Source organism: Marmota marmota, unplaced genomic scaffold, assembly GCF_001458135.2.
Source record: "Marmota marmota marmota unplaced genomic scaffold, marMar, whole genome shotgun sequence".
NCBI lineage: Eukaryota > Metazoa > Chordata > Mammalia > Rodentia > Sciuridae > Marmota > Marmota marmota.
This window is the reverse complement of record NW_026000005.1, coordinates 28,142,496-28,161,131: the sequence shown is the minus strand read 5'-3', so window position 1 is coordinate 28,161,131 and position 18,636 is coordinate 28,142,496. Positions and strand designations below refer to the sequence as shown.

The window sequence follows — 18,636 nt, the reverse complement described above, 5'->3', positions numbered from 1 at the left end:
TACAAGATTATTAAACACTAGGTATTTGTATATTTCTTGTTGATATTATTTAATGCACATATTTACAAGATAGGAACACTGGTAAAATAATGGGAAAAAAAGCAATGTTTTGCCTCCTTTAAGATATCACTTTGATTGACATCAGTGTAGTACAAATATTTTACCTAAGAATAGGCTGTGGTGTCAGGCAACCTGGGATCAAATTTTGCCATGAGATTTGGTTCAGGGTCAACCTCTCTAACCTTCAGATTCCCCAGGTGAGAGGGAATAAAAGTGTTATTCACTTTTGGTGTGCTGCAACGATTGTATGAAATAACACATATCGTGCTCATTCAAATTGTGTATCCAATTGACCAAATGTAGGTGAGACCTAAATGTTTTTTGGCATCCATAGAGATGATTCTTTAATTCCCAAGGAATACTTCCTTTCTTATATATCCAACCACTGCCTAAGCAGCAATCTCCTGCCACTGATTACTTAAAATCAAATGACAAATGCACATAAATAAAATTTTGCTTCGGGTTGCATTGCTCTGCTCTGCATTTGTAACTGCTGCATCCCTTCCTTTTTCTCCACGATGATGACTCTTACTCCACCACTGCAAGGCCCTTCTGATCACAGAGGTGATCACGTCCAATTTTATAGATAGGCTCAGGCACATATTTTTAATTTAGTTATTTTGTTACATTAATCTATCAAGATAGCTAACCAAATCAGTGGTGTTGACACTTTCTCCATAGCTCTGAAAATGCTAACTTGCTTCTGAGTGATAAATGACATTATAGGTAGACCCAGAAGTTTGTTTTTTAAATGTGTTCCCTCTGGGTCTTTATCAGGATCAGCTGTGATTACTTGAACATGCAAAAATTCACCAATTAGACTGTGAACACAAAACCTAAGCAATTTGGCATATGCCTGAGAACATATTTTTGTTGATTTCTTTCAGGTTGTTAAGAGCGAAGTAAGATACATTGACAGTAAATTCAACCATATGGATATAAAAGCCAGTAAATGTTTCTGCTTTTAAGAATCACAGGCATAATAACACTTTGTTAAAAGAAATGACAAATAAGCCTACCATACACTTGTGGAAAAAAAGGAAAACAAAACAATTTAAGACAGAATGCTCCTGTCAAGAAAAGGTTTTTCTCAGTAGGGTACAGAATGGTTGCCTAGGAAACTAGTGCTAATTGCTGCTGTTGATGGAAACTAGTCAACAAGGAAAGCACTGTGCAGTCAGAAGCGCTCTACTAAACAAATACCCTAGATAAATTCACAAAAATAGGGAAAGAAGAAAAGATGCTTGATTCTACTCCTGGCTTAATTTGGAGAATAAATGGCTCCTCTGAAACGCTTTCCTGTAATCAACAGGGATGAAAGAAATTAGAAGAGCAGATTGTTGGGGTTTTTTGTTGTTTGTTTCCCTGGCACCTTTTGCATTAACTAAAGAGGCCAGCATTGGCATATCCCACCCTAGTCAGACTTCTAATGATCTCAAATGGTCACGCTGGCCAACACTGCCTACTAGCATTTTCTTCCAAAGATTTCTTCCATGACTTTAGAGATGACAACAAAGATCCATTTATCTCATAGGCGAAATGTAAAGATAGCTTACACAGATAAATGCATTTAAGATAAGGAAAGACTGTGCAAAGTTCAGTTCTCCTATGAATTTAAATGGAAGAGAATGCATTTTGCACCTGCTATAGACAATGAAGCTATGCTTAGTCATTATGGGGGGATATAAAGATGAGTAACACATGGAGTTCCTACACCCACATTGTGTTTCAAGGTGGGGGCAATCTTGTGAAGGACAGGTTTTGTTTTTGTTCTTAAAGGTTTTCTAGTAGTTGAGCTGGGGCTGTAGCTCTGTGGTAGAGTGCTATCCTAACATGTGCAAGGCCCTGGGTTCAATCTCTAGCACTACCTACCCCCAAAAAACGATTTTCTAGTAGTTGCCACAGATTTTGACTGAACCTTCTCCATAGCCACTCATATAGTACTTACCTAAAATGTATTAGCAAAGTAGTAGATTAGGATTGTGAATGTATGATTACAACTAAAATCATAAAATTGAGAGACAATCTCAATTCCTTTTTTTCCTACCTCAATCTATATGCTGAAATCCACAATTTTGTATAGCTTACACTTGAATATCCTCAAGTGGAGTCTTTATATAACTTTAACAGAACTGGCCGAGCATTTAAATTTTGTCAAGGAGAAAGGCACAGGAAACTAATGTAATTATCAGTGCAACTACTAGAAAATCGTTTTTGGGGGGTGGGTGGTGCTAGAGATTGAACCCAGGGCCTTGCACATGTTAGGCTAGCACTCTACCACAGAGCTAAAGGACACCATAGGTTGAGGACACAACATTATGGAGTCAAAAGTAATTTAAAAACCATAGATTAGAAGTAGTACCTCTTGAGAAGCTTTGCTTCTAAATTTAAGGGTCCAGATGGAAATAGGAGAAAAACATATATTTAAGCCAAAAAACCTAGTAAGCAAATATAGTCCCAATCTATCTTTATATTTTCATGTTCTAGTTCAAGTTTTGGGCTACTAGTGAAGCTAGAGGTATTCAATATAGTAACATGTACACATTTGGATTGTTTTGTAGACCTTACATTAACCATTTATTAATTAAGTCAGGTTGTATTATTTTATTGATCTAGATTAATATGAGAAAGATAAATTTCATAGGGGAATTTACTCCCCCTGAAATTTTATTTTTACTATCAATAAATTGAACACTATTATTTAGGCACTGGGGGAACTGATAACACTTTTAGAACTGTGAAATGCTCAGTTTTGCATCTTGTCAAAATGATTACAATTGTATTACTCTTTGAAAATTTATGAGAAACTGTATGATCTCTGTTAGGTCTTCAAAAATACCAAAGGATAATAGCATAAGACATGAGCATTAATGAGAAGATGAAATACTGACAAAACAAAGAGATCTTAACTACATTGACCCTTAGAGAAACTGAGGGGAAAAAAAATACAATGTGTGTGTGTACATGTGTGTGAGTGTGTGTGCGTGTGTAGGTGCTCATGCACATAAGGGTTTCTCTCTTTTCCCGAAGTCCCATCTGTATTTGGATACCTCAAATGACTGGGATGCCAATAATGAGGCTAGGGTTTCTTTTGAAAAAATTAATATTTCCCTATTAACCATATATTAATTAAATGGTTAATTAATTAATGACTGAATTAATAAATGGTTAATAAATGTCAGAAACAGGGGATATGATGCAAAAATGAAAAAATAATATTCTAGATTCCCCCAAAATATCATTGGAATGAACTTCAGAAAAATAAATTCTCTTAGACCAAAAGCAGTCTTTACCAATTACCTCTATAAACACATATTTTTCTTCTAGGAGTACCTATGTTTATTACAATGAAATGGTAAAAATCTACAGCTTAGCCACCATGTTTGCTTCTATCTTATCTCCAGCATAACTGCATCAAGGTTTTGGAGACCTTGTGACCTAGAAGCATATAGAATTTAAGAGATGGGAAAATCACTTATTTCACAATACACTGTATAGTACCCTTAATCAGCACATGGACAGGCCAACATAATTACAGCATAATTACAATGTGCTTAAAGCTTCTGTCCTAACACATTTTGGGGAATGAAATGTGCAAATTGCAGGAACAACACCAAACTTACGTGCTTTCTTCTTAGCAAGTCTCTCCTAAGCTGTGAATATTTTAAATAAGTGGTTGTCTATAACTGCTTATTTTGGCCATTGTAGTTCTATAAAACATTGTTTACAAAGATTCCCTTTGCACCAGCACATACAGACACTTGACAGCCTGTAAGTCACTTATAAGCAGACATAATGATTCTTTATAATTTTCAAATTATAATTGAATATATATAACCAGAGAGCCATTTTTCAATACTCTAATGTGGGAAGGTACAATGAAATTAATCTCACTATGAAATTCTGAAAACTAAAATATTGATGGTGAAAAACCAAAGAAACAATGAGAAGAATGATATACATTCAAGCCACCCTTCTATTATTATTTAATAATGTAATTAAATAAAAGTCGCAATAAAAACATAAGGAAGATGCTTTCATTGGAAAAATTTGAGGCAAATAAAATTGATGATGAAGACTTTTGGTTAAAACTATGAGCAGCAATGTAAAGAGACTCATCAGCAAGGTCTTTTTTCTTTTTATATAACATCCAATAGTTTAGTTACATCCAATCCCCATTACCCTCCCACAAGATTATTTTTTAAGTAGATATGCAAAGCCCAATATTATTTTTAATGCTATATGCTGCTAAAAAAGCAAACACTGTGATAGATTTTTTTAAAAAACATTTTCTTGTGCCAAAAAAAAAATCTAGAATAAAGATGGTTATTTGTGTTCTGGATTGATGAATGCATCTCATGGAAAAATAATATTAACTGAATTGCTCTCCAATCATAATAAATGAAAGGTTTATTACGCAAGACAAACAAGAAACAAGTATTAGCAGCCTTAAAGTTATCTTCATAAATTTTCAGATAACAGAAATTCTACTTTAGAAAATATCTCTGCAAGATCTGTTGAAATAAAAATTTACATTTGATGACTTTGCTTCAATATTGTTTGTTTTTCTATACTATATTACTGTATTTGTCCTCTGTATCCTGGCTTTCATCAATAACAACCATGCCCCTAGAAATACTTATAATTTTAGGCACTATCTACTTTATATCTATAACTGCCAATATATTCACTCCTTTTTCAAAGACACTGAAGTTTTATATCAGAATGCAAATGGTCTCTAGAAGTATTAAACTGTAACTCATTATTGAAACACTTCTGGTTGTTTTATTGTAGGATTCCTGCAAAAATGGATACATTTTGATGGAATGGTAAAATAAAAAATGCAAGAGCAGAATGCTATAGGGCAAGGCAACTGGGCTTTGCAATGGGGTCAAAGGATAGAGACAGGAATATGTGTATGTGACCACTGACATCATGTAGAAAATTAAAAGATGGGATTCAGGAAGCTGATGGGAAAGTGCTTAAGACATGTTTCATTTACTTCCTAAGTTGTTAGGGCTGGTCCCAGAGAGGCAAATGTTATTATAGCCATGCATTAGGCTTTGTTGATAAACACAAAGCTTCATTTGGCTTGAGAAGCAGAAATCACATGCAAGAGATAAATGGAGCTTTGGGAGGATAAGGAAAATCAGATTTCATAAAAAGGTCCTGAAATTTTTGTAAGAAAATATACTGGTGATGATTTATGAAAAAGCATGTGTTTTTTCCCTGACCATATAAGGACATTTTCTAAATTAGGATTTGTACCCTTGTTTGCTTCACTTTTGTTTAATGTGGTACAGGAGTTTGAACATAGGGCTTCACTCATGCTAGGCAAGCGTTCTACCACCGAGCTATACCCCCAGCCCGGGACCTCTGTTTTTTCAAAAAAAATTACAATTTTCATATTTCATATACAGCAGCTTGACTATGAAGCCACTGACCATTTCCTAGTTCTAAGAATACTCCTAAAACTAGTTTGGTTTCTCTGATTCATTTTCATTCTCTTTTCTTAATCAATCAATTACTCCTTCCCAACCTTTATACAGACCTCCTATCACTCAAAAATGTTTCATACAAATTTGTAGTTTGTATTTATTTTTCTAGAGATAAATTGTTTGTAAAAGTAAAGATTCCATGAAGCCAGGGAACTTTGTGGTTTCTTCTCTCTCTCTCTCTCTCTCTCTCTCTCTCTCTCTGTGTGTGTCTCTGTCTCTCTCTCTCTCTCGATATATATTCAAGTCATCCTTCTATTATTATTTAATAATGTAGTTAAATAAAAGTCACAATAAAAACACAAGGAAGATGCTTTCATTGGAAAAATTTGAAACAAATAAAATTGATTATGAAGACTTTTGGCTGAAACTATGAGCAGCAATGTAAAGAGACTCCAGCAAGGTCTTTTTTCTTTTTATATAACATCCAATAATTTAGTTACATCCACCCCCTCCCCCCAAAAAGTTGGTAAATGCAACAAAATAGTGGCAGCAACGAGAAGAGAATCAAAAGTGAAAAGGAGCATGGTTTTAATGCAGTCACTTATTAACCAAAATGTCTTATCTGAAATTTCATACAACAAAATAAATACTTCAACATTTTAATCAATAGAGTCTCCAAAATATTTCAGCATGCTTACAAATTGTCATTTGCCTCACAGATCTGTGAAGATAAACACTTGTATTTATGTAGGTTTTTGATCCACTTGCATCAGAGAACATAGGGGAGAGCTGGAACAATATTATTCAAGGTTCAGGAGACTCAGCATTTCTGGTTAAAATTGAAAAAAAATGTTCAATATTTTCTAAATGTACTTTTAAAATGAAACATTTTGGAAGAATATTTCTTTATGTTAAAAATTAAATTCAAATTTATCCAGTGATTCCAGTCATAAGACAGTAAATTATCTGCTAACATAGCTTCAGTATAACCTTAAGTAGTGAAATCTAATGTCCCTAAAATAGCCAAATTCTTGAACACTGTTTTAAGTAGATTTGGATCAAATGTGCAAATCATATGCAGTCCACAAAAGATTTCAAGCACTGGAGTTTTTTCTTCAGCAGATGGCAAATATTACTGATGAGGGCAGGGGACCATTGTGATCCCAATTTAATGAAATTTTTGTCCTAAAATGTGATTTTTCTTTTTTCAGTGATTACCATATCTGCTTCCAACTCAATTCTTTGCTTCTTTTCTTACTGTAGTCAGTACTTACAAGAATTAGGTGAGAAATAGCCTGGGGGAAAATATCTTACATGTTTTGTGATTCTATGTCAAGTTAGTGCATTTAAAAAGAGAAAAAGGAAGAAAGAAATAAAAAAAGAAAGAAAGAGCCAATTCTTCATGGTGCAGGGGTGTGTGCCTATAGTCCCAGCTACTAGGGGGGCAGAGTCAAGGACATCCCCTGAGCCCAGGAGTTCCAGGCCAGCCTTGGGCAACATAGACTCTAATAACAACAACAGAAGAATTGAAAACAGCCACTGTCCTTATGTGAGTATTCATGTTGTGTTCCAGTGAAGCTCCAAGGATAACAAGTTCATTCCAATCTTTTTTTTTTTTTTTTTTTTCTTTTGGTGCTGGGGATTGAACCCTGGGCCTCATATATACAAGTGTTTTGCCACTGAGCTACACCTCCAGCCCCAGTCCAATGTTTTCAATGCTTTGGTCACAAACCTCTATTTTTCAAGCTAATGAAAGCTTGAGAGCCAATTTTAAAAGAGATAAAAATGAACATGGCCCTTAAAAGATACAAAATGTAATAAGGAGGAAATGAACTGACTTACAATATTTTTGAGAGATGGGTACTGGGGATTGAACTCAGGGGCACTTGACCACTGACCCACATCCCCAGCCCTATTTTGTATTTTATTTAGAGACAGGGTCTCACTGAGTTGTTTAGTGCCTCACTTTGTTGAGGCTGGCTTTGAACTCTGGATCCTCCTTCCTTAGCTTCCCAAACTGCTGGGATTACAGGCTTATGCCACCATGCCTGACAGGGATGTAACAACTTTTTAATTGCTTATAATATAATAGTTGTTTATTATTCTTACTCCTATTACTTTTACTACTGGTCATCTTAGACAAGAAGTCTTTGAAATGTTGAAATTCTTAATAATTAGAATTAGAAAATATAAATGGAAGCATTTTTATTCTGATATATTGAAGAAAATAAAACTATGGATCTTGGGAAGCTTTTTAAAATAATGAGACAAAATAAGCATACCTAATTGAATCAAAACATTTTCTTATAGTTAATGTGTATATTTTGCTTACTAATTCAGTATGGAAATGCTGTTTACTACCTAAAAACTTACTGTTTGCAAATTATTTTATAGACTCAAAGATGAAATAGAGGGGAAAAAAGGCATTGATGATATTTTTGTTCAGGTTGACCTCAAAAAATAAGGTACAAGATATCTCTCCAAGACAATATTGTTTTACTCCTTTAAAGGAGGATAATTAAGTCTACGACAAGTCCAAGAACATCTATTTGCTTTAAGGTTCAGGTTGACCATTTATTAGAAATGAGATTTGCTGAGCTCCTGACCCAGAACAGCAAAGAAATCCTCATAGCCAGAGGGCCAAAAGAACATGCAGTTTAGAGTTCCATTTGTGATGTTTTCAGTGGCATTTTCAATTCAGGACAATTATTACATTGAGCTCAATTTTGCAGGAATGGATATGAAAAGTTATTCAACATCCATGTTTCTTTGCTATTAGGTTAAAGATGTCATTCAGGCCATTTATCCTGTTTTTTTAAATATTCTTTTCAGTTCAGTAATTTTCATAATCATCAAAAGAAGAAGGAGCAGGAGGAAGAGGAGAAGAAGGAGAAGAAGAAAGAGGAAAGTCTCTGGATGTCTTTCCACCATCTTTGGTCAGGGATCTATTTTCTTCACTTGCAAAGCTCTCTCCCACTTTCAGACAGCCTCAAGTCTTCCACTATATCCTTTCACTACAGTACTCTGGAGTTCCTATTTAATTCTTGTTGGTTCCAACTCGCAGACTAGAGTCTTTACATGGAACTCGAGCCTCCTCTCAAAGTTCCTCCATTTGCCCCTTCATTTCCAGCATTCTTTTCTAACACAACCTTTCCTGTTAATGTAGTGCTCACATTGGTATAATTTTTATTGCACCATTTTGTCTGTGATTTCCATTGTTAAAACCTTACATGGATCCTAAGTCTTTCTCTACATTAATTCAAGAAATATTTATTAGTACCCACAATAGAGAATAGGTTCTGCATTATATACCAAGGAACAGAAAGATGAATAGAGCACTACTTCTATCTCAAAGCATTTACAATCCAGGGACTGGGATAAAAACGCATTTACAATTCAGTGACTGGGATAAAAACAAGCAATGAGTAATCCCAGGCAAATGTTCACTATAATCAATGCTTTTAGCAAGATCTAAACATGGTACTCAGGGATGTTCAAGAAAAAAGAGACTCATTTCTGATGATCAGATCAGTAGGTGCTCTGCCCCTTTGATGGCGGACTTCTGAGAACTGCTTCTGTAGGATTGTCCCTTCCAACATGTTTCTCTATTGCTTGCTGCACAATGCTGCATGTGAATGGAACCACACAAAATTTTCTGGGTAAAATTTAATTGTGTCATAGAAGGGAAGATTTCAGTACAATCAGAGGACTGAACATTCATGCTGGAGGTGCGTATGCAGGAATCAGAGTTGCTTATGGGCCTGTGCAGCCTTGACCTGTTTCCAAATAGAACATGTGGACAGAAAAACCAGTCTAATTTTCAGGCTGCTGAAGCTGAATCATCTCTAATAAAGAAGGTTTTTCTCTGGGTCTGGGTTTTTTCCTTCTTATCTACCTTTGTCCAGTGCCTTCCTAAGTTTTCAGTATCCTGAAATTGACTGTAAATTCAGACATTTTACTCTCACTTCCATGTTCTAAATAACTGCTTAGCACTTGCACATTCCTTACAGGTTGCAAGACAGTGGGGATGTCTACTTTCCCCTCTCTCTGCTCATCAGCTGGGCTGGGTTTGCACTGTATTTTTTGAGGGCTGCTGAATGATGACTCATCTGCGAGACACGCTGCCTGGTGAGCCAGGAGCACACGGTTCAGTATCTTTTCCCCCCCAGGACTCACGATGCCAGGTCAGACAATGCTACCAGGTTTGCAAGGCAGCACCAGTTGTTCTGTTAATCTGCTCCTGATATGCACTTCCAGACTCCCCTGACAGTCAAAGCACGTGCTTTAGGTAATGTGCTGAGGAGCAGTGAAGTGTGAAGGAATGAGAGAGAAAAAGGCCTGACGCATTGAAGCAGAGTCAATGTCTCTCAGCAGCTCCTGGAGGAAAAAGAGGAGTGATAACTACTCTGCACTCCCCGTCGGCTTCATAACCTCCTGACCGCAATAAGATCAAACCCAAAGCAGGGCCTCAAGGTGGCATTTGGCATACAGTGGGAATATTTTTCTCAGACAAAAACTGGCAGTATAATCAAAGTTGTACATATGTATGTATACATGCAAATGTAATAAAACAGCATATATTTGCATATTTATATATACAAATATGTACACTTTAATCACACTTTTCAAAAACATACTATTGTTTGATGATGAACGTATTCTTCAGATATCTGAGCAATTTATTTGTTCAAAACTATAATCAAAATTTTCCCTGTTTTTTTCTCTTTTGAAGGAGAGAAATATTATAACAAGAGACAAATAAAATGTGTGTGTAATCTTGACCAAACAAATGCTTAGGCAATCTAGAAATGAATCCCATAAGACTCACTTCCAGTACCGATTATTTTCATCTTGTTCAGTAAAAGCTAAAAAGATGTCACAAACGGAAGATTTTCCTTTACATAGAGATTTTTTTAAACCTCCCAAAACGGAAAAACATTAAAAGAAAAATATGGCAAAAGATAACAGCTAATAGAAGAGGAGAAAAGTTGTATGATCTTGGAAAATACAGGACTGGGGGAAGGGTTAAATAAAAAAAAAATACAATGAGATTAAATTAAGTTTACACTTTAAAACAACCCACAGAGAATAATTTGTACAAACACACCTGAATTGTTCTTAGCACAAATCTGTTGCATTGGTAAGAATCAAATTCAACAAAATAATTTTTTGAAGTGTTGGTGGGCCTAAGAGTTTGATAAAAATACTTAGCTTAGTGCTGGTGATGTGGTTGTTATTTAGCACAAAGCAAGACAAGAGACGAGACTGATTTCCATAGTGCATGGAAGGCGTTTTCTTTAAGAACATACATGGGGGTAAATGTATATACAAATTAACCTTAGTTTTAAAACATCATATTGTAGTGTGTTCAGAGCCTTGCTCTTCACAACTTGAAGAGTTTGTAGGCAATTAAATTTTCCAAAGAATAAAATCATACGTCAATTTGTTGAGTCATTGGTTTTAATTGAAACAAGTCTTGAGAAACCACGTTTTTCACAGATTTTGATTCAATATTACTGGCTTAGAACAATGTCATCCTACTATGACTTTAAATGAAGAGCACAAATTGATTTTAGGGGATGAACTACCACATATTAAACAACAAAAAAAAAAACTTCATTTATAAAACATCAAAAGTTGTATCTGACAACACCTGCTGTACACAAGCTCATTCCTTATCAAGAGCAACAGACACAATTCTTTATGATAATAACGATGTAAGTTAGCACTGAATTAGGTTCAGATGCTTCTACTCATCAACATGACAAGCCACATATTTTGATAGGAGTTAATACCCAAACCTGCTTCATTCATCTGGTAGAGAAACCACACAGGCTAGAGCAAAGGTGATAAATGCAAACCTCACGCAACTGCCTTTAAAAACAAACAGACAAACAAACAAAAACAATCCTTGCCTTTCTCACACTTTCTAGCCCCAAATGCCTAACCTTCAGAAGGAAAACACTGAAAAGATGCCCATTTTCTGTCCTCATCTGTCGGCGTTGCCAGGCCCAGATGCTTCGCAGTGAGGCCGTGTAGTTTTCTGCAGATCCACCCTTGAATGCTAAATAACTTGGCTCCGCACACTCCTCTCACTGCGGAGCTCAGGGAAATGGCAGCCAGAGCAAGGAGTGGTTGGCATGGCAACAAGGAGAAGAAAACCTGCAACCTCTTGTATTGTGAGGCTAGCCTGCTTATTTGGCTCTGGGGGTGGTGTGGATGGCTTTAGTCATTTTGCAGGAGAAATGGCTTTGTACTATTTTGCTCTGCGTAAATCTATGAGGGATTAGAAGCAATAGGCCATATTTTAAGTAGGATGCTGGAGGCAGGAGAGAAGAAGAGTAAGAAAAGGCAGTATGAATTTTCTAAGATTGAAAAAGGGGAATGGAGAGAAGCTGAAAGCATACTTTACCCTTTGCATGTGAGAGGCTTCTACTGATAACATCAGCAACCATAAACATATAATATCTATCTCTCAATCACTAGGCTGCTTCAATCATGTGGGCTTTAACATGCAGGACCAGGCTATAGAAACCCAGGTCCTTTAGAAGTTCTGAGGAGGTGACAGCTTTCAGCTCTTGGACAGGAAGTATCTAAAGAGCCTGCCCCAAATGTTGGGAAAACAAAGGGCTCTTGGAGAATCCAGGGGTGTAAACTGAAGAAACGCCTTTCAAACTTTTCATTGACTGGAGGATACCTGGGGCACCGGCTTTTGATGGTCAAAAAGCCACTTTACCCGTGACTAGTATTTCTTTCTAGTGCTCAAAGCCTTGTAACCGAGGACAGTCAAAATCACCAAAGCCCGATTTTAATACCTCAGTGTTTCAGCATCTAGACACATCTTAGAACTGCCTCCTTTCTTTCTCCACTCAGGCTAAAAACTGGGAATAAAGTTGTGATTTTATGTGATGCTTACAGGTGCATAAATGCTGCAATAGAAGAACTGTCCTCTTTGTCTTTAACAGACAACTGCTGCAAAGGGCTGTGCTATTCCAAATCTGCTAGTGGGGTCATGGAAAGAGCATGGTCTGTCTACAAGCCAAGAGGTATTGATTCTTGTGTTTATCATGTGACCTTGGATGGATGACTAAATCTGTAAAGGGGATGACTGTAAAAGGTCATCTTCCTGGTCCCTTCCTCTTTTCTGTCATTTTTTCTACAACTATATGATAGAGAATGAACAGATTCCATTAGCGTTTTCTAATAAAGGAAAAATCCTGACATTTACAAAATTAATTCTGGGAGTTAAGTGAAGAAAAAACAAAACAAAAAACACTCTCATCCAAAAGAGTCTTGAAAGCTTTCAAAGTCAGCAGCACATTAATAGAGTGAAAAAAAAAATAGGTAAACCATAGAAAAAGCCCCACATCACTTCTTAGGGATAGGAGAGTTCAGAAGAAAGAAGAGACACTGGATTTCTGAGTACTTGTGGTCACAATGCAGTTCCCCTTACTGTGCAACCCTGGGAAAGTTATGTAATCATTCTGTGCATTAAAAGAAAGATCCTAATGATAGGAACCAAAATCTGTGGATGTTCAGGTCCCTTATAGAAAATAGCATAATATTTGTATATAACCTACAAATATCTTCCCAAATACTTTAAATAATATCTAGAATGCATATAATACCTATAACAATGTAAATACTATGTAAATAGTCTGTATTATTTTGGAAATATTAATAGGAAAAAAGTCTAAGAGCTGGACGTGGTGGTACATGCTTATAATCCCACTGACTCAGGACAGAAGCAGGAGGATCACGAGTTCAAAGCCAGCCTCAGCAACTTAGCAAGCCCCTAAGCAACCTAGTTCTCTAAATAAAATATAAAAAAGCCTAGGGATGTGGCTCATTGGTTAAGTTCAATCCCAAGAACAACAACAACAAAAAAAAAAAACAACACACACACATAAAAAACAAACAAACAAACAAAAAATATACATGTTTGGTACAGATGCAAGCTTTTAAAACTATTTTTGGTGCACAGTTGGTTTTATCTGTGTATGTGGAACCCACAGAGACAGAGGGCGACTGTATTTCCACAATAGTTCTTTAAGCAAGTCTTGAAGGATGAATAGAGAATTAGAAAATCTTTTCCATTATATAGTTGAAAAGTGAGCATCAGTAAAATGATGGTGTTTTACAGAGGAAGGTAAAAAATACAGAACTGCTTTGTTGGCAAACTCTGGTGTTGGCAAACTCTACAAGAAAAGGCTATATTCAAAATGATCTTATAAATAGATACAGGACAGATAGGACCTGATATTGTAGATAATGAGAACTCAATGGAGTGAGACCAGCCACATTGCCAAGTCATGTGCACAAAGATTACAGAAAATAATTGTTGTTTCATGTCCTTAAAATGTCATTTGAAAGGTTACTTTTTTTTATTTTCCACTTTCTAAAATGATTTTCCAGTCAAAATTTTACAGGTTTTATTCATCAGTTCTTCTGCCCTTTTATAAGCAACACTATGTTATTTCAATGTGAATTCTCACATGAGTTTGGGCCCTGCTTCTGGATAAGAAACTTAAAAGATGAGGTATCTAATTGTCACTCCAAGTTGGAACTCTGTAGGGACCAACTGCATTTCTCTTGCTTTCTTTAATAAAGTGGAAAAGAGAGGAAGGAATTATTTCAAGCCATTACTCTTATTATTCACGCTTTGGAAACCAATTTAAAATGATGCTTTGGCCTTAATATAACAAGAACTTTCCTAAGGGGCTAGGTTCTCAATAGTTTCACATTTCTTTCTTCATGCTTCTGTGACATGGCTTTTATAAAACACACTTTAGAGCTGGGCTTGCGGTTTAGTGGTACAACTCTTGCTTAGCATTAAGTAAGGCCATGGGCTCAATACCCAGCACCCCCCAAAACAGAGGACACTTAATGATAGGAAAAAAAATCTTAATGGATCACTACTTAGGGTCCAAAAAATAATTCCACTTCTTTTTCTATGGACTAGCTTTAAATTGTATGGAAGGAGACAATATCTAAAGAATTAAATTGAAAAGAAATGCAATTTAAAATACTGTTTTCTAACATTCTCTAGTCTCCCAAATCCTGAACTCAGTGCAAAAGATAAAAAACGAATGGACTGTCAGTTGTATCTTTAAAAATAATTATGGCCTATAAACGACTTTCTCAATGGGAAGAGTGAATGAGGGAGAATAGGGTAAGATCCTTTGTTGAAGTAGGTTCACCTGCATGAAGGAAGGCAAGAAAGGATGACCTGATGTTTGCAACTCATGTATCATGCAATCCTGTGTAGTGAAATGAATAAAAAGAAACAATTGGGGAAAAGATTTACTTCTAAAAATGAAGAGAAAACTAAAACAAAGAAGGAAAGTAAAGATTTTTAGACTCAACCAGTAATGACCCCGAAACCATGACGTATAGCTAAGGACCTGAGTCACTGGGAAGTGCCCCCTGTTAGTAATGTCTTGAGGATTGTCCTTTTCAGATAAAAACATGCAGTACACTGAGAGACTGTATGTGAACAAGAAAAGAACGGGTTGGTTTATAATTGATGGGTTCTCTGTAAAATTATCACCTCAAAGTCTCGGTCTGTCCTCAAGGGATAGCATTTTTAAAGCCCATATTTGAGATTCAGAATCATTTCCTTTTAGTGGATGATTTTTATTACATGATTTATGAAATAGTTATCTATAAAATATCAATGATAAAAATTGTTATTTTATTAAACTAGAGTTTGGAGAAAAATTTAATTGCACATTAACTTATCACTGGAATGTTCTTTGTAGGTATGAGGAAACAAAATCATGTATTTTCCTTTTCCTATAGCTTTATACACATACATATTTTCTGGACTCAATAATTGGCCTGTTATTTTTAGAGGGAAGTTAGCTTAAAATTATACCAAAGTTTGGGTTGAAAACATGGCTCTGATAACCCACAGCTGATTATTTACCACCTCTGTCACTATGAACATATGTATAAAACTCTTGTAATCAATCTAGAAAAATAAGATTTGTTTGATACACATTGAGCTGCCTTCAAAATTAATTCTTTAAAAAAATTTTTTTTCTTAGTTGTAGATGGACACAATATCTTTATTTTATTTATTTTTATGTGGTGCTGAGGATCCAACCCTGGGCCTCACATATGCTGGGCAAGCACTCTACCACTGAGCCACAATCCCAGCTCTTAAAATTGATTCTGGATGTTCCTGAAATCATCACTTGAAAGAAACATCTGTTAGTCTCTTCTAAATTTATATTATTTTCTCAAAGAAGCTGGCAAGGACACACTGACCTGGCACATAGATATCTGTGATGCTCTTACATACTTCCATAAGATCAATAAACAAATGGAATAGTGAAGGATGATGGTTCTCCACTGCATGACCAAACACATGGATAGAGAATTCTCTATGGATAATTTTTTTTTTCTACAGTGCATTACAAGCCCACAGAGAAGTTAGTGAGTCAGCTGGTGAGCATTCAAGGGACAAAGCTAGACTTTTCAATGGTTTTTCAATTGCTTTGAAAAGGACTTTCTTCCTTTTGTATTTGCATACTCCTTCATTCACTCACTTGATGCACATTTGTTGAGGTCTGCAGGTGTAACGCCAGGTGCTGCTGGACAGGATGATGAGAAAAACCTTGGTCTACCATATCTCTCTTTTCTTCTTCACAACCATATGTTATGACATGCCCTCATCCCTTCACGACTACAGCCCTTCAGTGTCCTCTTAGCTAATGCCCCGGACACCCAAGTCCTTCCCTCACCAAGTTATGTTAGAAAATGCTGTAGAAAAATATTCTTTGGTCAAGAGTGCCTGCTGTCTTCAAGAATACCATCTTTACCACCAATATTCATGGTAATTAATAGCTATTATTTCTTGTACCATTCACTTTATATACTTTACCATCTTATTTTAATTCTCACTATAACCAAGAAAGGTGAAAAAATAAAAGTTTGTTTCATTCTTAACTAGAAGTCTTACCAATAGGGTGTATTGAATGTGCCTGTTGAGTATTTGCATAGTTTCTCAATTCCTTGAATCAAATTGGACACTGCTACCCTCTTTCCCTGTTCTACATGAATTTCTGCAGGGAACCTGCTTTGTATCAGAACAATTTCTGAAAATATAACTTTACAGAGTTTTTTTTTTTTTATCTTCAAAAGGGCGATGTAATATTGAAACTGTGAACCATCCTGAGCTAGGAGTTCACGCAGTGTTAGACAGAGGTTGAGCACCACTGTGCTTCCCTTGGATGTTTAAAACACCTCATTGCACCCCTGTGAATATGTCTGGCAGCCCAAGGTGCATCTGTACACAATTTGAAAACACTGGCAGTAAAGTGAAACAATTTCTCTTCAACCTTACCTTCACATACTTCTTTTTGGCAGTTAACATATAGTGCTCTATATTCAAACTAATTGCTGTGAAAGCATCTGATTCACAAAGTTCAGGGATCATTTCTTGCACACATTCTGGAACAGGGGCTAATACAGTACCTTATGTATAGAAGATGCTCATCAAGAGGTTAATGACTTAATGGACTTTTATAATTTACACTACACACTTGTGTAATTTCTCCTGTATTATTGGAAATGCCTACTATGGTTCCCTATTAAAATTTAAATATGCCTATATTTATACGTATATACAGGTCTATGAACATATATGTATATATGGGTGAGTGCTGTGGTACTTGGGGTCAAACTCCAGGACTTGTGCATGCTAAGTACACACTGTACCACTGAGCTACCCCACTCCCTTAAGTAAATTTTTTTGAAGAGAATGTGCAGTCCCTCTGTGTTGCAAATTAGTTGCTGGAGTACAGAAAACAAATCTTGATATAAGAAAGGGGTGATTTTGAAGGAGAGCCTTTCCTACTACTTGAAGTACACTTACTCTTTTGCAGGGTAGGTTGCTATCTGCAAGGTACTGAATTCAAATACATTGAATTCTGAATTATAGAACAAAGGAAAATTATGATGAACAACACTTTAGTGTGGGCAAATGTTCCTCTACACCATTGGTGGCAATGCCACTAATGATAATACCATCAATGCTAGAGCTAGAGTGATTTCTGGCAGGAATCATACTTAGAAAAGATGTGTTTCTGAGTAGATTATATTAATGTTCTCTCTGAAGCATCTGAACATTACTTTTTAAAAAATCTGAGAAAGTATGAATGGTTCGTATATCTGTACATGTATGTTTTCTTTCCTTTCTTTTCTTTTTTGCTTTCTCTTTTGAAGGCTTAGATTTTACATTTCTTCTGTCCCCCAAAATCCACTGAATTTAGATCCAATGTTATTTGAGGGAATCAAAAAGAAACTGAAGTTTCCTTTTAATGAGCTAAAATGATGAGAATTTTTAGCAAAATATGCATACATGGAACCATTTATATATACAAATTAAAGGGGTAAAAATTAAACAGGTAAATGAGGCTGAGAATACAACTAGTCTAGGGAAAGTTAGCCTAATTATCATGATTTTTCTCTCATTTTGGTGTCCATTTCTCCTCCTTGGCCAAAATTTCAGCTCTAGTACTAGTGAAAGAAGACCAAAATTGCAAATTAATTCACTTTCACACGAAAAGGACTGCAAAGCCCAGAGTAGAGGTCCCTTGGTTACCTGCTGTTTCTCTGTCAGCTGAGGTCAGCTCTCCATTGATCCCATTCTCTTTGGTATCTGAGTAGGTGCCCTGTGACCCATGCTCTCCAAAGGTGCCCTCTTCATCCTCTCTGTATGGGAATCCATTGGCGCTTCGGACAAGTCCTTCCCCTGCCCCGCCTTGGTCCTTCATCTCAGGTGGATGTGGATGTGCAGAAGCTTCTGTGAGCTGAGCCGAGGTCCAGTGCGGCGCCTTGGCTTCGTCTTTCCGTTCGTCTGCCATTCTTCAAAGCCCTGTAATTTCTCCTGTAATTGGAAGAGGAAAATGGTCATGGCTTTGAGCAAATCTGACCTGACATTAGTTTTATCAAGATAGGGAAAATGTGTAGCAAATTCAGTGGTTTTCTATAGTTGAAAAGACATTTTCGGTAACCCTCTTTTAACATCAAGAATTTGCCATTGTACAGACGTTGGGTTTTACAGACCATTGCTGAAATATTTGTTCTTTTAATATAAGATCACCATCATGGCTACAAATGTCAAACCTAA

At 36.1% G+C, this 18,636-nt stretch overlaps 1 protein-coding gene across 36 annotated transcripts in view; it reads right to left on the bottom strand.

Moving 5' to 3' along the window:
- The window catches only part of Map2 (microtubule associated protein 2), a 288,875-nt gene that overhangs the window by 53,817 nt on the left and 216,422 nt on the right, over positions 1-18,636 (bottom strand). For 35 of the 36 annotated variants that reach the window (XM_048808433.1, XM_048808437.1, XM_048808436.1 and 32 more), the window contains one exon: positions 18,109-18,393. In XM_048808433.1, the coding sequence (XP_048664390.1) occupies positions 18,109-18,370 (262 nt within the window). In that variant the 5' untranslated portion in view covers positions 18,371-18,393. Of the gene's footprint in view, positions 1-11,446; positions 11,613-18,108; positions 18,394-18,636 lie in introns of those variants that run through there. The other variant, XM_048808455.1, reaches the window with a different exon arrangement.